The sequence below is a fragment of the Phoenix dactylifera genome, unplaced genomic scaffold (assembly GCF_009389715.1).
Source record: "Phoenix dactylifera cultivar Barhee BC4 unplaced genomic scaffold, palm_55x_up_171113_PBpolish2nd_filt_p 001178F, whole genome shotgun sequence".
Lineage (NCBI taxonomy): Eukaryota > Viridiplantae > Streptophyta > Magnoliopsida > Arecales > Arecaceae > Phoenix > Phoenix dactylifera.
Window position 1 is genome coordinate 98,818 of NW_024068515.1, and position 21,257 is coordinate 120,074.

At 41.8% G+C, this 21,257-nt stretch overlaps 1 protein-coding gene and 1 long non-coding RNA gene across 2 annotated transcripts; one reads left to right on the forward strand and one right to left on the reverse strand.

Annotated features, from left to right (window-relative positions):
• Positions 1-7,302: 7,302 nt before the first annotated feature.
• On the forward strand, positions 7,303-10,631 carry LOC120108111. The gene is made up of 3 exons (XR_005509596.1): positions 7,303-7,383; positions 8,158-8,219; positions 10,597-10,631. It is a non-coding gene; the product is annotated as an uncharacterized LOC120108111 (long non-coding RNA).
• Positions 10,632-19,884: 9,253 nt separating this feature from the next.
• Positions 19,885-21,027, reverse strand: LOC120108109 (F-box protein PP2-B10-like). The gene has a single exon (XM_039121665.1). It carries the CDS (start codon positions 20,475-20,477, stop codon positions 19,956-19,958), a length of 522 nt encoding a protein of 173 aa, XP_038977593.1. The 5' UTR covers positions 20,478-21,027; the 3' UTR covers positions 19,885-19,955.
• Between the last annotated feature and the right edge of the window lie 230 nt (positions 21,028-21,257).

Genomic DNA, 21,257 nt, shown 5'->3' on the forward strand with positions numbered 1-21,257 from the left:
TAAATTAGCCTCACAACTCTCTAACGGAGAACTTAATAACTTCAACTTAAGTTGCATACTGACCTAGGATTTGGGCTGACTTAGTAATTAAAACTTTGTATGCTTTTAAAATTCTTGGCACTTATGCATTTGAAATTAGATTTTATAAATTAATAAAATAAATTCTTTCGACTACAGTTTGTGGGTATCTGAGCCGGAAATCCTCACGAGACAAAACTCGTCCACTAGGGCCACCTAGGGGTTTAAAGCCTTGTTGCATACGGTAAATGCAATCGCGATTTCTGCGAAAGCGAGTTAGTTTTTTATTTTATTTTGCTTGAGGACTAGCAAAATGTAGGTTGGGGGGTGTGATAAGTGCTAAATAATACATAAATTAATATCTTATTCATAGCACTTATCATTATTTTAATTCACATATTTTGTAAATTCAATTAAAAAATTGTGTTACCTTTATCATTGCATTTTAATAAATTATTAAAGGTAATTCGAGTTTTACTTATTTACGGATTGAGCTTAATGTATGCAGGTTAAGTCACGCTTAATTAGGTAAAGCCTAAACTACATTGCATCATTTTACATCCTCTAGAGTCGACTCCAAGAACTCTTCTCCAAAACCCAGTGCTTCCCATTAATTCCTGACTCTTCACATGTTCACCTAAATTTCTTTCCACTCGTTCCAACTCTTTTTCCACATGATCCAATTCTCCTATTTTAATAAAATCCCTTCAATTATTTGTCTTTTAGATCCCAAGGCATACCATCTTAGTTGCACAGATCCCAAAGCCTCATCTCTTCTCAGCCATGGGCAACATTCTAGCTTCCACGTCACCTCCCAGCTTAACAAAACGGAGTTCAAGCCTTCACTTTTCTTCCGCTAGATCCTAGCATCCAAACAAAATCCCCTGCTCCCAGCTCATATCATCTTATCACGGCTCAAACTGTCCGCATGGATCCAACTCCATCGCCCAGCTCGTTTCATCCACATTATTCCCTACCTCAAGACAGAACTCCTCATCCACATTATTCCCTACCTCAAGACAGAACTCCTCTTCCGATGAGAATAGAATCCCATCGTCCACGGCTTGATCTCATGAAATTCCCAACATCCAAATGCATCCTCCCCTACTTCATCCTTATCTTCTAGCTCCCGTATCTTTCTTCCGAATCCAAAGAACAGAGCCGTTGGCTCTTTCCAGCTGAATCAAATTCAAAACTTCAAAACGAACAACTCCCTCATTCCAACTGATTAACCCTTCATTCAACCTGGATTAATTCCAATCATCCAGATCACTTCACAACCACGGATCCAGCGTCATCTTCTCCTGCGATGCATGCCAAACAACATCAGCGTCCACATCGTCCGCAGTCCAAGGATTTCCTCCCAACCCGGATAAGCTTGGATTAGCTTCATCTCCATATCTCCCACGGATAAGATTCAAGCTTATCTTCTCATCATTTCCCCTATTCCGGATCACTTTACATCCATTCCCAGCCGTGAGCTTCATCCAAACTCCCGGATTAATCCCAAACATCTGCAGCCAATCCCATTCAAATCCAGCATTCCATCCTTATCTCCTCTTCGGAACAAATCCCATGCATCCCCTGTTTCAGCGGAACAAAACCATCACGAGCTTCAGCCGTTTCTTCCGTTCTCAGCAGCTCAATCTCCCGAATCCATCCAAACAACTTTCCGACTCCAATAATCTGAGAACCAACCTATCAAATTCGTTCCAAAGATCCTCTGTTCGCAGCCATATCCACCGGTTTCAAGCCTCCAGCATCTCCATCTCAGCTGTAAGCTCAACCTGACGTCCACGTCCTCGCCATCCCCTGCAACCGAGGATCAAGCTGACTTCAAACTAACCAATCCAGCCGTTCGGCGAGCTTCAAGGATCCAGCAATCAACACATCAGCTCCCAGCTCAACTTCTCCCACGTCCGGATCTCCTGCGGCCAGTCGGGATGAGCATCCCGAACAAATCTAAGCCTCATTCCGCTTAGATCCGTCTTTATCTCAACGTGAAGCAGGGAAGAGGAGAAGGAGGTATGCAGCCTATATAAGGGAGGACTTCTGATCAGAGAAAGGCATTCTTCCGTCCCATTCCTTCTTCCCCCACCGGGGGGGGGAGGCTTCTCCCATCTCTCCTGAGAGGCCAAGTTCCCCACCGGGAGAAGAAGAGCTTGGCTCTTCTTAGGGAGTTCCCACAAAAGAATAAAAAAAAGGAGAGGGAGAGAATACTTTGTGATATTTTGGGAATAGAGGGAGTGAGACGAAAGCAGAAGATTTTCATATGAAGATGGGAACCCGCTGCTGTGCTGCTGCTGCCGTCCACCACTCCATGAAAGGTTGATCTCCTCACTAGGGCTGGATGCAGCCCTAACAAAGGGCCAAGGGTTTTATATTTTTGATTTCTATTCTTGGAGTTGTATAAACCTTATTTTGCTTCTAATAAATATTTTATTTCATCTCATATTTAATTTATGTGATTTTAAATGTGAAGTTTATACAATTGTTCTTCATGATCACTAGGTAAATATAAGATAGTCCATGCTTAGGGAAGATGCGATGTGCTGCCACCTTAGATTAGGGTAGACATTTCATGCCAACTGAAGATGGATTATGCCCAAATTACTTTTGTGAAATTTTATTCAAATGCTTATTAGGCTTGTAGCCAATTTGCATGTTTATCCAAGAATAAATTAAAAATTAATTAATCCTTGTTCCGATGTTAGTGGTGAATTCCTTGCTCTAGGTTCTCCCAATCTGATATCTTTTTAATTGCATTTTGCTTTATTAAAATTCCTTAGTTTAATTTTCTTCACTAACTCTTCCTTTTTAAATATTTTATTTTTTTTAAAAGAAAAACAACTGTACCCCAATCCCTGTGGATCGATACTCGTAATCACTATCCTACCAGATACGTGCTATTGCGTGGTCTTTAAAATTGACTATCAATTTTTGGCGCCGTTGCCGGGGATTGGTAGCATAGTTGTTTTTCTTTTTATTAAAAAAAACAAAATTCAAAAAAAAATAAAATAAAAATAGTTTCTATTTTTACTTTCTTTATCCCCTTCTTCTCTCTTACTAATTTTTGATTTTTTCTGGTATCATTTGATCAGGAATTGAAGAGGAAGTTTGGAACAATCAGAAAGGGAACGGCTGAAAAAGAAATACTGTAAAGGTTTGCTTTAAAAATTACTGAAAAAATTCCTCTTGGTAACATCTGAACCTTTCTTATTTAAATTGATTCCCAATTAGCCTGAAATTTTGTGGTGATTGTTTGATTTTAATTTCAGCAAAAGTGTGAATGCATGCTTGATACATATACACCAATTAATCCGCACATAGTAAGGGCAATCACCCCAACAAGATAAGAACTGGATTTCATCACCAGATTCTTGCCCAAATTAGGTGAATCAATTCTCACATAGCTATCACGTTAAATAAAATCAATTAGACGTTGGCCCCTAGGGACATTCGAGCTCAATAGGACGAAGATCATCGAAAGTTGCACCAATTTCGCTCTGTGGCTCAGTTGATGTCTAGGCAAGCTTTGTCCCAAGGGAGACAGTTCATCTGTTCGAGGCAAGTGGTTTTTAAGTGGGACTTTTGCAACGCATCGTGACCCCCCCACTTACCTGGGAGCTTACCTGGTCAACTCAGTCATTAGACCGGATTGGAGGCTTAGGTGCCCTCTTCAAACCAGTTAGGAGCTGTCTAGTGATTTTAGGGCAAACATAAGGAATTGATGTGTTTTTCTTTTAATGCATGCTTGGCCCATTTTGACTTTGATATAGACAAGGCCATAGAAGCAGTCAACTTTTTACCTGATAATCAGTCTCCCATAAATTTTCTTCCTTGGAGAACTCGGCATGAACCCGGTATGATTTGATAAGGATGCACTGTGTCTGGCTGAAGACGTTAAACTTAGCGCTTGTTGGGAGGCAACCCAATTTTCGTAGGTTATTTTTGCATTGCATTAACAGGATCCCTCATATTACTGATGCAATTATGGTAAAATGCTTCTATCCTCCATTTGCATCATATTCTCGTCCAAACTAAAATAAAAAAAATTAAAAAATATAAAAAAATAATAAAAAAAATAATATAATATTCAAAAAAAAATATTGAGGACAATGTTTGGTCTAGGTTGGGGGGTATAAGATTGAAATTTTTGAAGAAATTTTTTGCATTTTCGCATTTTTGAATAAGATTTACCTATAAAAAAAACACCTAATTTCCATGCCTTAGTGCTGAAATGATAAATACACAAAGTATATAAAATCTAAAAAGCTCAATGATTAGTCAGGAGTAAGACTATTTGAGTTCTTTTCATTAAAAGTTCTTTTAGTGAGTTGTAAGATAATTTTTACTTTGGAATTTCACAACACACATGGCCTGCACTTCTAAGGGTTAAGTTCAACATTATGTTGTTAAGTCTGGTAGCAACCTTGAGTCCTGATGAATCATACCTATTTAATTCACTATTATCCTAAAAAAAAAAAAAGTGAATTTAGTCAGGTACATCGAAAAGGGCTACCTATCGTTAAAAAGTCAGCGGGCTTGTGATGATGAACCCGAGCATAGGTCCGTAGGGGAGTCTTGATGCCTAACACCTTATGCCATCTGGTGTGGGAGTGTTGACTGAATGCTCGTTACATGGAGGAATCATTACAAGAGTAAAAGTGCGTAATAAATATAAAATTAAAAAAATAATAAAAAATAATAAAAAAATAAAAATAAAAATAATAAATAAAAAAAAGAAGAGAAAAAGAGAAAATAATATTGACCTTGAAAAAGACGATAGTGTGAAAGCCGTCGTTATAAAAATTCGAGTAAACTGGAATATTACAGATAAAGCCCATGAGGTATTAAAGTAAACATCCACAACTCTCGAAAACCTGCAAGATAGGATGATTTTGAATCAGTGATTAGGTCTTATCTGACCAATTCTTGGAAACTACTAGCTTTAGCAGTATTTTAGAGAATCTAAAGCCTTAGCTTGTGTATGGTCCAGATATCACCGAGCACCCAAGTATAAATTAGCCTTACAACTCTCTAACGGAGAACTTAATAACTTCAACTTAAGTTGCATACTGACCTAGGATTTGGGCTGACTTAGTAATTAAAACTTTGTGTGCTTTTGAAATTCTTGGCACTTATGCATTTGAAATTAGATTTTATAAATTAATAAAATAAATTCTTTCGACTACAGTTTGTGGGTATCTGAGCCAGAAACCCTCACGAGACAAAACTCGTCCACTAGGGCCACCTAGGGGTTTAAAGCCTTGTTGCATACGGTAAATGCAATCGCGATTCCTGCGAAAGTGAGTTAGTTTTTTATTTTATTTTGCTTGAGGACTAGCAAAATGTAGGTTGGGGGGTGTGATAAGTGCTAAATAATGCATAAATTAATATCTTATTCATAGCACTTATCATTATTTTAATTCACATATTTTGTAAATTCAATTAAAAAATTGTGTTACCTTTATCATTGCATTTTAATAAATTATTAAAGGTAATTCGAGTTTTACTTATTTACGGATTGAGCTTAATGTATGCAGGTTAAGTCACGCTTAATTAGGTAAAGCCTAAACTACATTGCATCATTTTACATCCTCTAGAGTCGACTCCAAGAACTCTTCTCCAAAATCCAGTGCTTCCCATTAATTCCTGACTCTTCACACGTTCACCTAAATTTCTTTCCACTCGTTCCAACTCTTTTTCCACATGATCCAATTCTCCTATTTTAATAAAATCCCTTCAATTATTTGTCTTTTAGATCCCAAGGCATACCATCTTAGTTGCACAGATCCCAAAGCCTCATCTCTTCTCAGCCATGGGCAACATTCTAGCTTCCACGTCACCTCCCAGCTTAACAAAACGGAGTTCAAGCCTTCACTTTTCTTCCGCTAGATCCTAGCATCCAAACAAAATCCCCTGCTCCCAGCTCATATCATCTTATCACGGCTCAAACTGTCCGCATGGATCCAACTCCATCGCCCAGCTCGTTTCATCCACATTATTCCCTACCTCAAGACAGAACTCCTCATCCACATTATTCCCTACCTCAAGACAGAACTCCTCTTCCGATGAGAATAGAATCCCATCGTCCACGGCTTGATCTCATGAAATTCCCAACATCCAAATGCATCCTCCCCTACTTCATCCTTATCTTCTAGCTCCCGTATCTTTCTTCCGAATCCAAAGAACAGAGCCGTTGGCTCTTTCCAGCTGAATCAAATTCAAAACTTCAAAACGAACAACTCCCTCATTCCAACTGATTAACCCTTCATTCAACCTGGATTAATTCCAATCATCCAGATCACTTCACAACCACGGATCCAGCGTCATCTTCTCCTGCGATGCATGCCAAACAACATCAGCGTCCACATCGTCCGCAGTCCAAGGATTTCCTCCCAACCCGGATAAGCTTGGATTAGCTTCATCTCCATATCTCCCACGGATAAGATTCAAGCTTATCTTCTCATCATTTCCCCTATTCCGGATCACTTTACATCCATTCCCAGCCGTGAGCTTCATCCAAACTCCCGGATTAATCCCAAACATCTGCAGCCAATCCCATTCAAATCCAGCATTCCATCCTTATCTCCTCTTCGGAACAAATCCCATGCATCCCCTGTTTCAGCGGAACAAAACCATCACGAGCTTCAGCCGTTTCTTCCGTTCTCAGCAGCTCAATCTCTCGAATCCATCCAAACAACTTTCCGACTCCAATAATCTGAGAACCAACCTATCAAATTCGTTCCAAAGATCCTCTGTTCGCAGCCATATCCACCGGTTTCAAGCCTCCAGCATCTCCATCTCAGCTGTAAGCTCAACCTGACGTCCACGTCCTCGCCATCCCCTGCAACCGAGGATCAAGCTGACTTCAAACTAACCAATCCAGCCGTTCGGCGAGCTTCAAGGATCCAGCAATCAACACATCAGCTCCCAGCTCAACTTCTCCCACGTCCGGATCTCCTGCGGCCAGTCGGGATGAGCATCCCGAACAAATCTAAGCCTCATTCCGCTTAGATCCGTCTTTATCTCAACGTGAAGCAGGGAAGAGGAGAAGGAGGTATGCAGCCTATATAAGGGAGGACTTCTGATCAGAGAAAGGCATTCTTCCGTCCCATTCCTTCTTCCCCCACCGGGGGGGGGAGGCTTCTCCCATCTCTCCTGAGAGGCCAAGTTCCCCACCGGGAGAAGAAGAGCTTGGCTCTTCTTAGGGAGTTCCCACAAAAGAATAAAAAAAAGAAGAGGGAGAGAATACTTTGTGATATTTTGGGAATAGAGGGAGTGAGACGAAAGCAGAAGATTTTCATATGAAGATGGGAACCCGCTGCTGTGCTGCTGCTGCCGTCCACCACTCCATGAAAGGTTGATCTCCTCACTAGGGCTGGATGCAGCCCTAACAAAGGGCCAAGGGTTTTATATTTTTGATTTCTATTCTTGGAGTTGTATAAACCTTATTTTGCTTCTAATAAATATTTTATTTCATCTCATATTTAATTTATGTGATTTTAAATGTGAAGTTTATACAATTGTTCTTCATGATCACTAGGTAAATATAAGATAGTCCATGCTTAGGGAAGATGCGATGTGCTGCCACCTTAGATTAGGGTAGACATTTCATGCCAACTGAAGATGGATTATGCCCAAATTACTTTTGTGAAATTTTATTCAAATGCTTATTAGGCTTGTAGCCAATTTGCATGTTTATCCAAGAATAAATTAAAAATTAATTAATCCTTGTTCCGATGTTAGTGGTGAATTCCTTGCTCTAGATTCTCCCAATCTGATATCTTTTTAATTGCATTTTGCTTTATTAAAATTCCTTAGTTTAATTTTCTTCACTAACTCTTCCTTTTTAAATATTTTATTTTTTTTAAAAGAAAAACAACTGTACCCCAATCCCTGTGGATCGATACTCGTAATCACTATCCTACCAGATACGTGCTATTGCGTGGTCTTTAAAATTGACTATCAATTTTTGGCGCCGTTGCCGGGGATTGGTAGCATAGTTGTTTTTCTTTTTATTAAAAAAAACAAAATTCAAAAAAAAATAAAATAAAAATAGTTTCTATTTTTACTTTCTTTATCCCCTTCTTCTCTCTTACTAATTTTTGATTTTTTCTGGTATCATTTGATCAGGAATCGAAGAGGAAGTTTGGAACAATCAGAAAGGGAACGGCTGAAAAAGAAATACTGTAAAGGTTTGCTTTAAAAATTACTGAAAAAATTCCTCTTGGTAACATCTGAACCTTTCTTATTTAAATTGATTCCCAATTAGCCTGAAATTTTGTGGTGATTGTTTGATTTTAATTTCAGCAAAAGTGTGAATGCATGCTTGATACATATACACCAATTAATCCGCACATAGTAAGGGCAATCACCCCAACAAGATAAGAACTGGATTTCATCACCAGATTCTTGCCCAAATTAGGTGAATCAATTCTCACATAGCTATCACGTTAAATAAAATCAATTAGACGTTGGCCCCTAGGGACATTCGAGCTCAATAGGACGAAGATCATCGAAAGTTGCACCAATTTCGCTCTGTGGCTCAGTTGATGTCTAGGCAAGCTTTGTCCCAAGGGAGACAGTTCATCTGTTCGAGGCAAGTGGTTTTTAAGTGGGACCTTTGCAACGCATCGTGACCCCCCCACTTACCTGGGAGCTTACCTGGTCAACTCAGTCATTAGACCGGATTGAAGGCTTAGGTGCCCTCTTCAAACCAGTTAGGAGCTGTCTAGTGATTTTAGGGCAAACATAAGGAATTGATGTGTTTTTCTTTTAATGCATGCTTGGCCCATTTTGACTTTGATATAGACAAGGCCATGGAAGCAGTCAACTTTTTACCTGATAATCAGTCTCCCATAAATTTTCTTCCTTGGAGAACTCGGCATGAACCCGGTATGATTTGATAAGGATGCACTGTGTCTGGCTGAAGACGTTAAACTTAGCGCTTGTTGGGAGGCAACCCAATTTTCGTAGGTTATTTTTGCATTGCATTAACAGGATCCCTCATATTACTGATGCAATTATGGTAAAATGCTTCTATCCTCCATTTGCATCATATTCTCGTCCAAAATAAAATAAAAAAATTAAAAAATATAAAAAAATAATAAAAAAAATAATATAATATTCAAAAAAAATATTGAGGACAATGTTTGGTCTAGGTTGGGGGGTATAAGATTGAAATTTTTGAAGAAATTTTTTGCATTTTCGCATTTTTGAATAAGATTTACCTATAAAAAAAACACCTAATTTCCATGCCTTAGTGCTGAAATGATAAATACACAAAGTATATAAAATCTAAAAAGCTCAATGATTAGTCAGGAGTAAGACTATTTGAGTTCTTTTCATTAAAAGTTCTTTTAGTGAGTTGTAAGATAATTTTTACTTTGGAATTTCACAACACACATGGCCTGCACTTCTAAGGGTTAAGTTCAACATTATGTTGTTAAGTCTGGTAGCAACCTTGAGTCCTGATGAATCATACCTATTTAATTCACTATTATCCTAAAAAAAAAAAGTGAATTTAGTCAGGTACATCGAAAAGGGCTACCTATCGTTAAAAAGTCAGCGGGCTTGTGATGATGAACCCGAGCATAGGTCCGTAGGGGAGTCTTGATGCCTAACACCTTATGCCATCTGGTGTGGGAGTGTTGACTGAATGCTCGTTACATGGAGAAATCATTACAAGAGTAAAAGTGCGTAATAAATATAAAATAAAAAAATAAAAAAAAATAATAAAAAAAATAAAAAAAAATAATAAATAAAAAAAAGAAGAGAAAAAGAGAAAATAATATTGACCTTGAAAAAGACGATAGTGTGAAAGCCGTCGTTGTAAAAATTCGAGTAAACTGGAATATTACAGATAAAGCCTATGAGGTATTAAAGTAAACATCCACAACTCTCGAAATCCTGCAAGATAGGATGATTTTGAATCAGTGATTAGGTCTTATCTGACCAATTCTTGGAAACTACTAGCTTTAGCAGTATTTTAGAGAATCTAAAGCCTTAGCTTGTGTATGGTCCAGATATCACCGAGCACCCAAGTATAAATTAGCCTTACAACTCTCTAACGGAGAACTTAATAACTTCAACTTAAGTTGCATACTGACCTAGGATTTGGGCTGACTTAGTAATTAAAACTTTGTGTGCTTTTGAAATTCTTGGCACTTATGCATTTGAAATTAGATTTTATAAATTAATAAAATAAATTCTTTCGACTACAGTTTGTGGGTATCTGAGCCAGAAACCCTCACGAGACAAAACTCGTCCACTAGGGCCACCTAGGGGTTTAAAGCCTTGTTGCATACGGTAAATGCAATCGCGATTCCTGCGAAAGTGAGTTAGTTTTTTATTTTATTTTACTTGAGGACTAGCAAAATGTAGGTTGGGGGGTGTGATAAGTGCTAAATAATGCATAAATTAATATCTTATTCATAGCACTTATCATTATTTTAATTCACATATTTTGTAAATTCAATTAAAAAATTGTGTTACCTTTATCATTGCATTTTAATAAATTATTAAAGGTAATTCGAGTTTTACTTATTTACGGATTGAGCTTAATGTATGCAGGTTAAGTCACGCTTAATTAGGTAAAGCCTAAACTACATTGCATCATTTTACATCCTCTAGAGTCGACTCCAAGAACTCTTCTCCAAAATCCAGTGCTTCCCATTAATTCCTGACTCTTCACACGTTCACCTAAATTTCTTTCCACTCGTTCCAACTCTTTTTCCACATGATCCAATTCTCCTATTTTAATAAAATCCCTTCAATTATTTGTCTTTTAGATCCCAAGGCATACCATCTTAGTTGCACAGATCCCAAAGCCTCATCTCTTCTCAGCCATGGGCAACATTCTAGCTTCCACGTCACCTCCCAGCTTAACAAAACGGAGTTCAAGCCTTCACTTTTCTTCCGCTAGATCCTAGCATCCAAACAAAATCCCCTGCTCCCAGCTCATATCATCTTATCACGGCTCAAACTGTCCGCATGGATCCAACTCCATCGCCCAGCTCGTTTCATCCACATTATTCCCTACCTCAAGACAGAACTCCTCATCCACATTATTCCCTACCTCAAGACAGAACTCCTCTTCCGATGAGAATAGAATCCCATCGTCCACGGCTTGATCTCATGAAATTCCCAACATCCAAATGCATCCTCCCCTACTTCATCCTTATCTTCTAGCTCCCGTATCTTTCTTCCGAATCCAAAGAACAGAGCCGTTGGCTCTTTCCAGCTGAATCAAATTCAAAACTTCAAAACGAACAACTCCCTCATTCCAACTGATTAACCCTTCATTCAACCTGGATTAATTCCAATCATCCAGATCACTTCACAACCACGGATCCAGCGTCATCTTCTCCTGCGATGCATGCCAAACAACATCAGCGTCCACATCGTCCGCAGTCCAAGGATTTCCTCCCAACCCGGATAAGCTTGGATTAGCTTCATCTCCATATCTCCCACGGATAAGATTCAAGCTTATCTTCTCATCATTTCCCCTATTCCGGATCACTTTACATCCATTCCCAGCCGTGAGCTTCATCCAAACTCCCGGATTAATCCCAAACATCTGCAGCCAATCCCATTCAAATCCAGCATTCCATCCTTATCTCCTCTTCGGAACAAATCCCATGCATCCCCTGTTTCAGCGGAACAAAACCATCACGAGCTTCAGCCGTTTCTTCCGTTCTCAGCAGCTCAATCTCCCGAATCCATCCAAACAACTTCCCGACTCCAATAATCTGAGAACCAACCTATCAAATTCGTTCCAAAGATCCTCTGTTCGCAGCCATATCCACCGGTTTCAAGCCTCCAGCATCTCCATCTCGGCTGTAAGCTCAACCTGACGTCCACGTCCTCGCCATCCCCTGCAACCGAGGATCAAGCTGACTTCAAACTAACCAATCCAGCCGTTCGGCGAGCTTCAAGGATCCAGCAATCAACACATCAGCTCCCAGCTCAACTTCTCCCACATCCGGATCTCCTGCGGCCAGTCGGGATGAGCATCCCGAACAAATCTAAGCCTCATTCCGCTTAGATCCGTCTTTATCTCAACGTGAAGCAGGGAAGAGGAGAAGGAGGTATGCAGCCTATATAAGGGAGGACTTCTGATCAGAGGAAGGCATTCTTCCGTCCCATTCCTTCTTCCCCCACCGGGGGGGGGGGGGGGGAGGCTTCTCCCATCTCTCCTGAGAGGCCAAGTTCCCCACCGGGAGAAGAAGAGCTTGGCTCTTCTTAGGGAGTTCCCACAAAAGAATAAAAAAAAGGAGAGGGAGAGAATACTTTGTGATATTTTGGGAATAGAGGGAGTGAGACGAAAGCAGAAGATTTTCATATGAAGATGGGAACCCGCTGCTGTGCTGCTGCTGCCGTCCACCACTCCATGAAAGGCTGATCTCCTCACTAGGGCTGGATGCAGCCCTAACAAAGGGCCAAGGGTTTTATATTTTTGATTTCTATTCTTGAAGTTGTATAAACCTTATTTTGCTTCTAATAAATATTTTATTTCATCTCATATTTAATTTCTGTGATTTTAAATGTGAAGTTTATACAACTGTTCTTCATGATCACTAGGTAAATATAAGATAGTCCATGCTTAGGGAAGATGCGATGTGCTGCCACCTTAGATTAGGATAGACATTTCATGCCAACTGAAGATGGATTATGCCCAAATTACTTTTGTGAAATTTTATTCAAATGCTTATTAGGCTTGTAGCCAATTTGCATGTTTATCCAAGAATAAATTAAAAATTAATTAATCCTTGTTCCGATGTTAGTGGTGAATTCCTTGCTCTAGGTTCTCCCAAACTGATATCTTTTTAATTGCATTTTGCTTTATTAAAATTCTTTAGTTTAATTTTCTTCACCAACTCTTCCTTTTTAAATATTTTATTTTTTTCAAAGAAAAACAACTGTACCCCAATCCCTGTGGATCGATACCCGTAATCACTATCCTACCAGATACGTGCTATTGCGTGGTCTTTAAAATTGACTATCAGAGTGGACTCTTCAGGCGGGGCGGATTTTTAATTCGGCGCGGGGACGAGCTTCTGGGCTGGCCGCGCTCCTCACGGCGTCTCTTTTGTTTCTTGGGGTTCTGCTCGACCCCGCTCCGCCTAACGGCCAGGGCTTCCTCAGCCTTGGCGTACTTCCGCGCCCGAACAAGCATTTCGGTGAGGTCCGCAGGGAAGTTCTTCTCGATAGAGAAGAGGAACCTGTAAGACCGGGCTCCAGTCTTTAGTGCTGACATGGCGATTGACTGGTCGAGCTCCCGGACTTCCCATGTTGCGGCGGTAAACCGATCCAAATACTCCCTAAGGGATTCTCCCTCCTTTTGTTTGATATCAAGGAGGGAGTCTGATGTCCGCCGCTGGGGCTGGCTAGCGGCAAAATTGCCGGCGAACTGCCTGCCGAGCTGCTCAAAGGAGGAGACAGTACTCGGCTTTAGCCCGGTAAACCAAAGCCGGGCCGGTCCTCGGAGTGTCGCTGGGAAAGCTTTGCACATCATGGCCTCCGAGGCTCCTTGTAGGGCCATTAAGACCCAATAACTTTCTAGGTGGTCTAGGGGGTCGGCCCTGCCGTTGTAAGGCTCCACCTGGGGCATCTTGAACCGCGACGGGACCGGCTCATCTTCGATCTCCAGGGAGAAGGGGGACTTCGTAGTGAACTCGAAGTCACTGTTACGTCCCGATTTCCTTCCGTGGAGTGCATGGATCTGGCGCTCCAGCTCCTCGACTTTCTTGTCGAGTTCGTCATTCTGAGGGATCGCTGCAGCGGTCTGTTCTGGTGCGAGTTGCCCTGGAACTGACTCGGCCTCTGAGGGTTGTGGCCAGTCACCAGGGCCTCTAACTGGGTGTTCTCTCCAGAAGGAGGCCCGGATTTGAGAGTCCTGACCTCGAAGGGAAAGTCCACTTGTAGGAGGCTCCGGTTGAACCGGGGCCGGAGGGAGCGGTACCGTCGGGACGCCCCTGGGTTGCAAGCTTTGGACGGCAGTAGCCAAGGCCTGCACCTGTTGCACCAGGGCATCAAACTGCTCCGGCCGAACTTGAGGAGTTGACTCGGCCGGAGGTGGCGAGTTCTGGACAGAGTGTCCAGGACTAGGTGGAGGACGTCGAGAGGCATTGGAGGCCCCTTTACTTCTTAGTTTCATGGCAGCAACTCGGGCCCTTCCTCTAGCGCCAACTGTTGCTGGAAATTCGACCCGGGGGCTGCCGCGAACCGAGAGGGGAGGAGCTCCGCTGCAGGGGTGGCGGTACGTCGACGGGCGGCGTCCTCTGGAGAGTCCTGCAAGAAAGCCGGTGGCCGGGCTTTCCGGCGCCGGCCCTCCGAAGCTTAAGTCAGAGGGGGCTAATATGGGGGGATAAAGGAGGAGAATGTTTTCGTATTTTTTTCGTCCCTCTGTCTCTCCCCCAGGTTCCCTTTTTATAGAGGGATATTATGTTACCTGGGAGGTGACGGGAATTTGTCTCCTTTTGTAATAATTGGGCACGATCATGCTCATTAATGGCGTTGTGGAGAATAAGGCCGGATCAGACTGGAGTCAGGGAGCTGTCATGGTTGATCGGACCCGTTGGGGGTGGTCGAACCGCCGGCCGTGGCGGGCCTGGGTTTCGTAGATGGTAAGTGCATTAATTGCTGAGTGAACCGGTGGTCAGGGTGAACCACACGCTTTGACGGTTCAGTGATCCGGAGATCGTCTTGAGCTGTGTTCATTTAATGACTGAGTGCATCGGAGGCCTGAGGGGGTCTTATGCATTAATGATAGGTCGTGCCGAGTTCCTGTGGAGATCTCGTGCCTTGATGACTTAGGGATGGTGGCAGATTGTAATGGAGTCATGTACTTTAGTCGTCAGATCTTTTGGAGGATTAGGCGGGATTGGGTATTCGGCTAAGGCATGGGCCTAGCACAGGTGCCGAGCCGAGCAAGTTGCCTAGCGGAGTGTCCTGTGGCGGGGTTGCTTCTGGTCGGCGCTCTCTAGTCGAGCGCCTCTCTGGTCGGCGCTTTCTGGTCGAGCGCCTCTCTGGTCGGCGCTCTCTAGTCGAGCGCCTCTAAAATAACTTGATTTGGGTTTTTCCCCCCAACAAGTATGAAAGACCCGTAGAAATTCATCATACTAGGACAATATTATTTGTATCAACCTTTTGCCGAAACTTTAATAAAATTCCTTCTCATTAAATAATATAGAATATTATTTATGCATTCCACTTTTAGACCGAACTTATCACTTCTTTGATATTCCAATGGCTTTTTTACGTAGCATTGAGACTTCTACTCTTTATAATTCATCTCTAATTGGACTTCCAACGGTTTTGGTCATCTACAAAATATCCTCCCTTCATCTCTAGTTAACCTTGATCGAGATGCTTCGTCTTATCTATCTATTGCGAGGACCCCGGTCTCATCCAGAGGACTATTGAGCTCACCTGCAGTGATCTCCTCTATCTAGTTAAAATTGAGGTCCTCAATTTTACTGTTGAATCTCCTTCGTCGTATGAGCTCTCTATGCTTCAGGATTATGTGGATGCCTTGACCTCGTCCGCCCTCTCTTGTAAAGATCCTCTGAGCTCTAGTGGGTATTTGCCGGTTGAAGCTGCTATGCTTAGGTCCCAACCCTTGGAAGAGGTAGCTTTAACCCACCCCACGAAGTTCGCAGGGGCTAATCATCACTCATCTCCAATAGCTTTGGGTGGTCGGTCTCCTGCTTTAGACTTGAGTAGCCTGTCTTGCTCTTCACGAGTTCCAGAATTGGTTCTAAATCGAGTCATCTCATAGCCCAATCTAACTCGCTGAGTTGGCTGGGCTTTGGAGGATGTCATGCCCCTCAACTCTTCTTTTTTTTGTTTTGTTTTGTTTTTTTTCTTCTTCTTGTAAAAACGACATATTATATAGCTCTTACGTGAGTACAGCCAGCCAAGTCAAGATAAGAGATAGAAAATGATACAAGACAAAAGAGATAACATCTGCCCTAGTCAAGAAAAAATCTCCGGAATATCGAGCGACGAAGGAGGCAACCCAATCTATAGCTCGGTTTGCCCTATTACTATCCCAGATGGCATGTCACTATCCCTGATGGCAATGCCTCTCCTAGTCACGGGAAGTGGATGAGACTTTCAAATTTCAAAATGATCTCCTCTCTCTCCACATGGACCTAATCTCCTCCCCTCTTTTTGCCCATTGCCCCAACAAATGTGCTCACGGGAAGTGGATGAGACTTTCAAATTTCAAAATGATCTCCTCTCTCTCCACATGGACCTCATCTCCGCCCCTCTTTTTGCCCATTGCCCCAACAAATGTGCTCTACGGTCGGATCAAACCGATCATGCAAACCCTCAGATTGATGGAATTCTTTGCAGAGCAGAGCCTATGATGTTGCTTGAGGATTCTTTTGTGACTTCGGCAGAGACAGTGCTGCATTCATTGGGACACGTGGCATCCTCTCTTCTTGAGATCCAATGCTAGGGAATGGAATGGAGAAGGGAAAAGAGGAACGAAGGAAGAACAAAGGAAAGGAGCTAGGGAAGAATGGAGGAAAAGAGAGAGAGAGAGATTTGTCAATGGGAGGGTAGGTGAGGAAAGGTTTAATTGTCATTTTAAACCCAAGAAAAATGGGGAGGGATGGGAGAGGTGGACCGATTTGAAGTCTCAGGGAGACGGTGTGTTAAATTGCTAAAACATTTTGTTTGCGATCTGATCCCGAACTCAGGCTGCTTTTTGTCACACTAGGAACTGGGGCCCAACGCGGGTGCTCATCCGACACGGAGCGAAGCAATTGCTGTGATGTAGGGGAGTTGGTGGCGAGCTCAGGCTCAGCTTGACTACTTGCAGAAAACTCCCAAGAGTTGGTGAAGAATGGCGGAAAAGAGTGAGGGATATCCCGCTCGGATGGTAGGTGGGAAAAACATACTTGTCATTTGAAACCCAAGTAAATGGGGGAGGGAGTTAGAGTGATTTTTAAAGTCTCTAAAACATTTTGGTTGCGATTTGATCCCGATCTCAGGCTGATTCTTGTTGCACTAGAAACCTGAACTTTGCCAGCAACTTAAGTTGACTTCCAAGTGGACCAGGCTAGATTTGCTCACAATCTTTTTTTGGCCGAACAGATACACCATACATAACATAAACATGCATAAGTACATCCATAAGTGTCAGCCTATAAAGTTTATAAATACATCCATAAGCGCCGGGTCGAACCGACCGATCTGGCAGAAGTACTAGCCTAATCAAACCGGACCGGAGTTGGACTGAATTTAGAAGCTTAGAGGTGTACAACACCATCAAAGGTGTTTGTAAAGGGTTATGCCCTTGTCTGAATGTACCATGAGGATGGCTTCTGTATCACTTGTAGATGTTTTCTTTCTTTCTTTTTTTAGTTGAAGCAATATATCTCAGGATTTGAATCCTAGATTTCTTAGAGGACAAGCTCTTAGGATGAGATGCCATCCAAATATACTAATAATTTTTGATAAGATGCTATTTCTTTTTGCTCTTGATTATGTGGGCCTCACTTTTCATCCTTCAAATTTTAACAAATATGATGCAATTTGGTAAATATATTAAGGCAAAATTGCAGGAGTCCCACTTTGGCCAATTTGTGCTATTTTTGAGGCTATCCACCACCCAACGTTGTTGGTATGCCGTGTCGGATTTGTTATCAAGGACCAGGAGGCCAGATTTATGGTAGTTGGGGGCCGACGGATCTTCGATCAGTCTGTGCTCGACGTCGAGATCGGGCCGCGTGGAAGGATATTTTCTATGTGAGGAGGGTGCTGGGCGCAGATCGTATTATTCTGGAGAGAAACTCAGCTACAGTGATCGAGTTGGTCCAGTAGTCGGGCTGTGCTGCAGGCAGATTGCGACTAATACATGACATCCGCAGACTTTTGGGGGAGTGCACCTCTAACTGCCCATGTTTTCCAAGAGGTTAATAGTGCGGCGGACTGGGTGGCATTCTTTGCGGCTCACCACTTTGGAGAGTTTGTTGGGGATACTCACATCTCGGTGCTGCCTTCGATGTATTTTCTTTTTCTCTATGACTTTATGGGCTGCACTGACACCTAGATTGTGTGAGGTGCCGATGTACCCAAAAAAAAAAAAAAAAATCTTCTTTGAAGTTGTTTCCACTTCCCCTCAACTGTCACATTCCATTCCAATCCTTTGTTCATGTCTTTGCTTCTTCAGCAATCATTTTGTTTACAACCATTCAGTTAGATATTTGACCATTCCCAAGGATCTTTCGACCAGTCATCCGACCATTGTTAAAGAGAGAGGAGTCGCGGTGGGAGTGATCGGACCAAGATCACAAGGCCAGCCCCATAGCATTGGCAATGATGGTCTGGTCACCCTCTTTGGGGACCATCTCCATTGCCGAGTCACCCTCCACCTCGACCCGCTTTGCCTCCTCAATCACCACTTCAGCTCTTATGCTCCTGTGGCAGCAGTGAGGAGCGTTCAGGTGAAGAGTTGCAGGGTGGGCCAGGGCCATGGTCTCCACCATCCTAATCATCCCTAATGGTGGAGGCTAAGAAAGATACGACGAGGAGGAGGGAGGTGAAGAGGGAGTCGAGAGGGAACAGTACTGGAAGTGGAAGCTGGCATGGGCGAGGGCAAATAGGGGACCATCTTGATTCACTAGTTCTGTAACTGGATCAATACATGGATGTGCTTTGGCTCTACTCCTCTCTGAGGCTCTGAGCTTGTTCTCTCACTGGAAATGAATTTTGCCAATGAAGGAAAATGGCCAAACCAAGTATTTCTGATGGGATGGCAATGCATTTTGCCAATGAAGGAGAATGTACATTATCAATTTTCTATTTACTCATGATCAAGCCTGACTTGGTCAACCAGATCATTATGGATCAATTATGATCTGGTTCACCGATTGGCCGGCCATATCGAAGGTAGCACATCCCAAAGAGGTGGTGCAAAGCAGTTTTTCCAAAGGCGGTGGATGCTTGCTCCTCCAGCAAGTTACAGGAGTTCAAATTCAGATCCACAAACAACTCATGCCAAGTAAAGAAAGTAAGTAGCTCCTGTACGCACGAGCCCAATGAAGACCTAAGGCAAAATTGGCAGATTTGAGTTCTCATACTGACCCAATGGCTATCCTGCTTTTTATGTGTGCTAAAGCACATCCCAATGAGGTGGTGCAAAATAGTTTTTCCAAAGGCGGTGGATGCTTGCTCCTCCAGCAAGTTACACAACTCATGCCAAGGATGTTTTAGTCCAATAAAAATATAAATGAGCATGTCATGGACACATGACACTGCTTTATTAGCACAGATAAATAGCAGGATAGCATTAGGTCAGTATGGGAACTCAAGAGATTCATTTAAAAAATTTTAAAGCTAGAGGTTTGACTGCAAATTGATCAAAGTAGAGGGAGTGTTCCTATAATTTTTTCATATATTTAAATCTTTAGAGTCTTGTATTTTTGGTATCTTAAATAACATAACTTATGGATGATGTGCTCATTCATGAAAAATGGAGGGTTCTACATTTGGTCCATTGAGAAACTAGGAAGCGCCATTTTGCCCGATCAAAAATCAATACAATAGGTAAAGCTATTGTATGCTACATGGAGGGTAGGGTTTTACCTTGTCTTGGTTCTGCCTCCGTTGTATGCTCTTATTCTTTTGGACTTTATATGGGCTGCACTCACACCTATTGTGGGTGAGCCACCGTTGTACCAAAAAAAACAAAAAAAAACTATTGCTTTTATCATATGAAAAAGGACAAAAGTTGAAGCCATCGTACTAACTAAATTCAAATTTATCTGTAACTCCAATATTCAAATTGTCCAGAAGACCCCTAGAAGTAGTTTTGGTAGCTACTAACATTATACAACATGCACATGAAGCAACAAGAAATAGTTTTTTTTCAGAGTATGAAGCAGTAGAAACAATCACAACAGCATCTAATTAAGTCAAATTTTGGGCCTTACTTCGAGGCCCTGGACGATAAGCCCATGCTTCGAATTCAACGCTTTCACCTCCATCAAACTCATTTCAACATCACCGTCGTCCCCTTCATCGTTATAAAACACCCCTAACTCGATCTCCATCCACCCATCATCCCTCAAGCGCCGCCGCTGCCGTTGCCGCCGACCTTCCTCCTCCTCCTCCTCCTCCTCATCTCTGTCATCATGATCTTCCAAACAGATATTGAACTCCGAGGCATAAGCTCCTAGCTTCACTGATGCCAAGTGGGGAGGCGGACCAAGTCCAGATGACCAGGAGTCCAATTTGAAGACGAGATAAGCAGCATAGGTTGTTCTAGGAGAGAGTAGTCGACAGTCAATCCTGCCGCCTATATCAAACCAACAAACAAATTGAAGCCTAGCCACTTCTGCAAACCTGATGCCAAGCAAAACACTCTTCCACGTTGAATAAGGTATTGCGGTGACAATATAAACCATATCCAGTAGTATTTGAGGCAATCTAAACATCAAATTATATTATATCTGGAAAAAACCATGCTAAAAAAGGAAGCATTACCGATTCAAGTTGGCAGTTTCTACTTGTTCAAGGCATCAATTGGAGGGAAAGAAAAAAGAAAGGATATAGAAAAATTATGATAAGAATTGTTATAGTTTTAAATTACTGGTAAAAAAACTCGACAAAAGCTCATGTTCAAAATGTGTAAATCATGATCTATGGATCAGTTAACCAGCTTGGTCAGCTCCATCCAAAGCTCAACGTGAAAGAGTCAATCTATGGTTTGGTTGCATTCAATTTCAAATGATTCCAAATCAACAATCTTAGCTACTAATCTTAGCAATTCAAAGTATATATCATAAATTTTGTTATTCCCTGTCTAATCTTATGTTCAGATATTGTTTTCCTTACTTTCACTTCCTGTAGCATTTTCTTTTTTTTTTTTTGGTTATTGTTGGTGTGGTCCCTCCTTTATGCGGGACCCACCTCATTTGAATTTAAAAAAACAAATAGGATAAGAAGGAAACACCATCTTGGGTGAGTCAATCACAAAGAAACCGTGGAGCACAGGCTCTACCGTGGAGCACAGGCTCTACAGAAAACAGAAGAGAGAAAAAAAAAACTCTATGGATAGTTGATTGTATCTAAATTTGGCTGAAATTTTAGTATGTTGTTCTTAATATTAAAAGTTATAGATTGAACGGTTTGAATCATTGAAAAGCCTTCTCTATTGATTATTTTAAGTATTAACACTTGGTGAGATCTATTCTCTATTTTATTGTTTATTGTTG

Coding starts and splice junctions, on each gene's coding strand:
- LOC120108109 (XM_039121665.1), bottom strand. CDS start 20,477: ATGTTTAGATTGCCTCAAATACTACTGGATATGGTTTATATTGTCACC.